Source organism: Condylostylus longicornis, unplaced genomic scaffold, assembly GCF_029603195.1.
Source record: "Condylostylus longicornis isolate FDR11 unplaced genomic scaffold, ASM2960319v2 ptg000305l, whole genome shotgun sequence".
In the NCBI taxonomy this organism is placed as follows: Eukaryota; Metazoa; Arthropoda; class Insecta; order Diptera; family Dolichopodidae; genus Condylostylus; species Condylostylus longicornis.
The window spans coordinates 26209-32255 of record NW_026578269.1 but is presented as its reverse complement, the minus strand read 5'-3'; the positions used below and the strand labels follow the sequence as shown (position 1 = coordinate 32255).

General features: G+C 41.9%; 1 protein-coding gene across 1 annotated transcript; it reads left to right on the top strand.

The window, feature by feature from the left end:
• The first annotated feature begins 1609 nt into the window (after nucleotides 1–1609).
• LOC129616836 (trichohyalin-like) lies at nucleotides 1610–4719 on the top strand. Its single transcript, XM_055532383.1, has 11 exons — nucleotides 1610–1893; nucleotides 1937–2243; nucleotides 2405–2701; nucleotides 2808–2885; nucleotides 2946–3081; nucleotides 3130–3278; nucleotides 3389–3475; nucleotides 3624–3718; nucleotides 3891–3948; nucleotides 4029–4124; nucleotides 4624–4719. The coding sequence occupies exons 1-11, from the start codon at nucleotides 1610–1612 to the stop codon at nucleotides 4717–4719; spliced, it is 1683 nt and encodes a 560-aa protein (XP_055388358.1).
• Nucleotides 4720–6047: the final 1328 nt, after the last annotated feature.

Here is a 6047-nt window from a genome sequence, read left to right as displayed (position 1 = left end):
TTCTGCATCCCCCCAAAAGCAACCCCCTCCGAAAGTAGCAACGCGGCTCATCGACAGGACCTGAACAGAATGAACTGAACCGGTACATGTACCAATAGTTTAGTGTTCCATTCACCTAAAACGCTCCTCAATTTTATAGTGGTGTGAGTGATTTTAGGTTTATAAACTGATCCATTTATTATTTAATCAATTATCGCATTCAGCATTTTTTTTGTTCTTCTGTCCGCTTCAACTTCTTCTTCGATTTTTTGAATGTCTGCGAGCGTCAACCTTTTAGACTCTGACTTGGCGGCCTTTCGCACACAGATCTGTCAACGCCATCAAAACGGTGTTTGTCTTCACTCTGACCGATGTTTCTGGAGTCATTGCCAAACATGGCAACGGCGAGATCCAACGGTGTTCCCATACTCGTAAGCGCCTCTACTAAGCGCCTCCACTCCTCATCGCTATTATTGCGCAGGTCGAAATTGTGCCCTGAAATTGAATTTGTCAAGAATGGAATGAAGATGACTTTGAAGCGACGATGCACGCGGGGAAAGGCTGTACGATTTTTTATTCATTTCATATAGTCAAAAACGTGTCTTCCTTGTAGTGCGGATATTCCCATTCTAAAGAAGAGGAATTGTATCATCCAGAACTATATAAAACGGTAGGTGACTCAGTGAGATGATCTCGTTGTATTTTCTTTGATAGAAAATGTGCAACTCATTTCCCAACTGTTCCCGCTATTATTGTCCTTTTGCTCATTCCAAAAACGAGTTACGCGTGGTCAATTCATCAGATTTTTCTCCCCTCTCATCTGGAAGCTCGTGTTCAACTGTCTCATCGCCTAGCATCGGACCGCACTGTGTTTCCCCAAAGCTTTCGTATAGGGATCTGGATGACTACGATAGAGGCCATAGCTTTCAGCCAGCAACGCCAAGTTATCCTAATCCTTACAATTCTTATTTTTCGTCTCAACAGGAACGCCTCGATCAAGATATGACAACTTTGTTGCTAAAAGAAGTTAAAAAAGCCGCCGCAATTTCGTCGATTCAGAGGGAGCTGAACCCTCCTCCTGGCCTTATCAGACAATCGCGGTGCTCCCCAACAGAAAATAACTTGTCCGCCTTGCTCCAAATTTTTTTCAGATACCAATTCAATCCAAAATCTTCTGGATCAGTATTTGACTCTCGACGCGATTCGTCATTAGGACGGCGCTTCTTTTCTAGTGTTTTTGTAATGCTTTTATTGTAGGCCTATTTTTATTTGAGCTAACGTGAACAGTTGTACAGTGCAGTAACATCATGGGGGAGTGTCATTAAACCAATTAGCAACATTTAACGATTTGTTTGCACCCAGCCATCAACATCAAACTTGCATTGAGCGAAGAATAGTCCATGAAATGTTTTCTGAACACGCGCGCCTCCTTGCCTAATCTGCTTGCATTATAAACCGTCCGCTTTGAAGTGTTTGTTAAGTACCAAGTGAAAAAGAAACAGGACTTGAGCGAATCACACATCCGCGCAGTTCACACTCTTCGTTTTTGTCGAACAGCAATTGAGCAATTCAGTACTCTGGTTTTCATTTCCACACAAGACAGTTTCATTTGTCAAAGATTTTTAAATTCATGCAGCGTGTTCAATACTCAACGAAAGATCTCTCAGAAGCGTCAAATTCGGCATTTCCGAATCGTATGATGAATCGAGGATATCGATCTTCCACTCTCACTGAAACAAAAACTTCTGAAGGGTCTCGTTCAGCCTCTCAGAGTCTTCATCAGTCTCAGAGTCAGTCAGTGAGAAGCCAACACACCGCAGCTTCACAGCACAGATCAGGGACGACAAGAAGCTCCAACGAAGAGCCAGCCACGAATTTCATCTGCAGTGATGCAGCCGAGTCGCCGAGTATCAAGTGTGTCACGGATTTCTCAAGATTTTCATTTGGTTTCAAACAGCAGCGAAGAAGCTGGGAACTCGGAGAGCGGAACACCAAGAATTCCGCTATCCTTCGGTTCTCGTCATCCAAGTAATGAGGAGAATTCCATCCAACAGCAAACAGTCGACAGACGAGCCATGAGACCTCAAAAGCTCTTCTCAGCTGAGAGTGAGGGAACACCTGGCAGCAAAGATCAAGGAGCTTTCAGTCGAAATAGAGAGAGAATTCCGACTCAACGATCGAGTTCATTAGATCGAATTCAACTTGGAGATGCGGAGAGAAAATTTCAGAACTTTTTGAAATCTGAAAAAGGTGCTCCAATTTGTGTTTGTAGTGCGGCACCCTTCTATGAAAGAGAAAGGATCAACATGGAAAAGAAAAAAGCATCATTAAGAGAAGTAAAAAAACTTTTGAATTGAATAAATGTGATTTATAAATTGGATTTATAAAAGTGATAAATTGGATTTTGAACGTGTCATCGCTTCAGGAAATGGAGTCTGTGAAACGCGAGTTGACACTTCAAAGACAACAGAAGCAACAAATTGCTGAACACCTTGTAAACGTTCAAACAGCAGAAGAATGTGTTAAAGCAAAACAAGAAGCGTTAAAAGCAACAGAAGAAGGTTTACTTGAAGATCAAGAGAAAATTGAACGTAGGGAGATTCTCTTACGTGACGAAAGGGCTGAAGTGGAGAAGCTGAGAAGTGAGTTGTCATTGAAAGAGAAAGACCTTGAAATCGAAAGGAAACGATATAAAAGAGAATTAAACAAGTGCGAACTGAAAGTGAGAAATGTTAATTGATCAAAATTACTCAATGATAAAGTCTATTGATAATGATGATGATAATGATGATGATGGTTCTTGTTCAAATCAAAAAGTTGCTCCGTAGGCAGAAGCTCAGAAGGAAGAAGCCGCAAGACTACAGTCCCAATTTGAGAAACTTGAGAAAAGGGAATCAGAACTGATTGTAAGAGAAATCTTGAAAAAATCAAGTTTTCGTGTTTTAACTTGTTTATTTGTTGATTAGGAGGGAGATCGGCAAATTCGAGAAGCCAGAGAAAACTTAAACATCCAGCAATCTGAGTTAGACGCGTTGAGGCTACAAATTCAGGAACGCGAAGTTGGCTTAGCGGAGTCTGAGATAGAAGTATGTATTCATGACTGTGAGAGATTAGAGTTGTTGATGAAACAAATTTGTTGATCATTCAAAGATAAAACTCGAGTTTTGATGATGATGGATAGATACATCGAATTTCAGGTGGAGGAGCGTGAAGGTAAATTAAGTCGGTGGGAAGAAGATTTGCGATTAAAAGAGAAAACTCTCGAAGAACAATCGCGACAAATAGAAGAACTCAAAATTGTCAGTCCCAATCCCGCTGGTGGAGCGTAGAGTATGAGATGCAAATCTTTCACCCATTCTTGATGTATCAAATTTGCAATCTTGAGATTTGAAAGTTTGTCATTTTTCAGGTTAGCGAGAAGCATGATCAAGCGCTGAAGAAGAAATCCGAACTTTTAGATTCCGATTTGCAGCAATTGCAGAATCAGAGACGAGCGGTAGGAAAGTATGGATTATGGAAAAGTAGACTGATGACGGAAAGTAGACTGATGACGGAAAGTAGACCGATGACGGAAAGTAGACTCACTGTCGATTATGAGAAGTAGAAATGTTATGAAGAACATCTTCTGTTTGAATTTGTTGTAGTTGGACGCTGAAAGAGAAGCGTTAACGTCTGAAATAGAGACTTGGCATGCAAAGCGTGAAGCAGAAGATTTCCAGAAAAATGAAGAATATCAGAAGTGAGTGAATGAGATTCTATAAAGTTGATTCACGATGATGACTGGGACAGAAAGGTGCGAAGTTTGGAAGAGAAGGTTGAAGAACTCGACAGGAAAACGAAAATGCTGAATAAGAAGGAAACGACGTAAGAAAGCGATTTCAAATTAATGATGAATTTCAATTATCGAATAGATTAGAAGAATTTGAAGCAGAATTGGATGAGAGAGTCTCTCGATTGCGGAACTCAGAGGTAGATTTAGAAGGGATCGCAAGAGAAGTCATCTAATTTGAATTCATCTTATTTCAACTCTATGTCTGATGTCTGTTTAGAATGAAGTGGCTGAAAAACAGGCTGATCTTACAAAAAGAGAACAACATTGGACGAGTCTTGAAGAAGAATTACGGAGTAGATCCGAGAAAATAGAAGTGGGTCGTCATCTAAGGACTTTGCCGATGATGAAGTTATGGCTAAGTAAAGTGTTGTTCAGGCTGAGCGTCAGAAAATGCTGAAAACACGAGCTGAGATTGAAAAAACAAGAGCAGAGAGCGACGCAATTCAAGGAGAACTGATTAGAGAAAGAGATCAAATGAAGCGGATGATATCGGAAGTAGAAAAACGGGTAACGAGTCAAAATAGCAACCCCGAGTCATGGAAGGAGTTTTTTTAAATGTTTTATTTGATGGTCAGGAGAGTGATGTCAACAAGAAGATCCATGAAGTCGAGAAGAAAGAAAAGAGTCTTGACCTTCGAGAGTCTGTCTTATTATCGCAGGTAAACAGCGAAGGGTTGTGTTGATGCTGAAAGATGTTTGTTGCCACAATATTCACCAAAGCAATTCGTTCGCTTGATTAGTTTAGTGAGAGGGGTTTCGTGAATATGGATCAAACGTTGAAGGCAGAGATGCAAATAAATGCATGATTTCAGGAAAAACGATCAGAATGGCATCTCTCCGTCATGCAAGATGTTGTCGAACAGAAGGAGCAGCTTGAGCTTATGAAGTGGGTGATTCAATTCGCTTAAATATGCAAGCTTCTTGTAGGCAGACGTTCGAATTTGAGAAACAAGCCTTTGCAGAAATGCGAAGTGCTTTAGAGAGTCAGTATGAGAGCAGCAGCAAAACGATGCGAGCACGAGAAGAGACTCTGTCAAGGCACGAAGTAAGGAAATGACGATAAAACAAATGGACGTATGGCGTTGGGGATGGAACAAAAAATGGGGACTAGATTCTTGATGAGGAATATGAAGCTGTATTGAGGTTTCCGTGTCCCAAATCAAAGAGATGTTTGTAGAATGGTCTTTCTCTTCGTAGATGAGTTTGAAGCAACGGGCGAGTGAACTTCAGCGACAGGAACATTTGTTGGATCATCGCATCAAAGAAGAGTCTGGAACATTCAAGCACAAGCTTTTAACTGTCGGACGACCATCAGACGTTCCTGTCGTTCGGCAAACCGAAAGACTGTTTCCAACGATGTCTTCATTTGATTCCGGACGCTTGCCGCTTCTTCAGTTAAATGATGTTGTCAGACCGAGCTCGCATCGCGCTTTGTCCGCAACTGCGCCTGCGAACAGACTGATTAAATCGGCCACCCGGGAATCCATTTTGCCGAAGTTGTCGTCCGATAGTCCTTCGGTCGATGACGCCTCAAGTCGAAGGCTACAGAGTAATCGCAGCGCACGACGACAACAGCGAGACCCTGAAGGGAAAAGGAAGAAGAAAGAGTCTCGTAAAAGATCGTCATCGCAATCCAGACGGTCGGCAGCATCGGATGGTATAAAAAGTCCCACAGCGACTTTGGGACAGAGCGAAACTGAGGATGAAATCTGTCGGGAACGTGGGCATGCGACTTTGCTTAGTCGCACAGATGAGTCGAAGGACAAAGATAATCGTAGTGACAACAAGATATCGAGTGATGATCTAAAGTTACGAATGATACCGTGTGATGCAACGAATCGAGAGCATCGACTGTCCTTGGAAGAAGATGTTGAGGAATCACTAGCAACACCGAAAGAATTCAAATCAACTCCTTTGCTGCTTCTTGAACGGATGAAGAAAAGCGTGGAGCTTCGGAATCCGAGTGGCATTGAAACGACGACAGAAGACGAACAATTAACTGGTGGATCCAGTGGGATGAAGCGAGTACCTGAAAGCTCCAGGAGTCGCGCTCGTCAGGGAAGACCTGAAAGTATAAAAGAATCATCACAAGTTGGAAACGAGTTCATAGCAGATCACGAGAATACAACTTTGCTCAGAAAACCCGAAATAGGAAAAGAAGAAGAAAATCCATCCGACATGAAAAAGGGAAACAAGGAAGAATCCCAACCAGAATTTGGGAGAAATGAATCTCAAG

Excerpts from the sequence above, each read along its gene's own strand:
- LOC129616836 (XM_055532383.1), top strand. The coding sequence starts at position 1,610 with ATGCAGCGTGTTCAATACTCAACGAAAGATCTCTCAGAAGCGTCAAAT. Across the intron at positions 2,886-2,945 it reads AAAGGGAATCAGAACTGATT|GAGGGAGATCGGCAAATTCG; the intron begins GTAAGAGAAATC and ends TTTGTTGATTAG. Across the intron at positions 3,949-4,028 it reads CTCGATTGCGGAACTCAGAG|AATGAAGTGGCTGAAAAACA; the intron begins GTAGATTTAGAA and ends ATGTCTGTTTAG.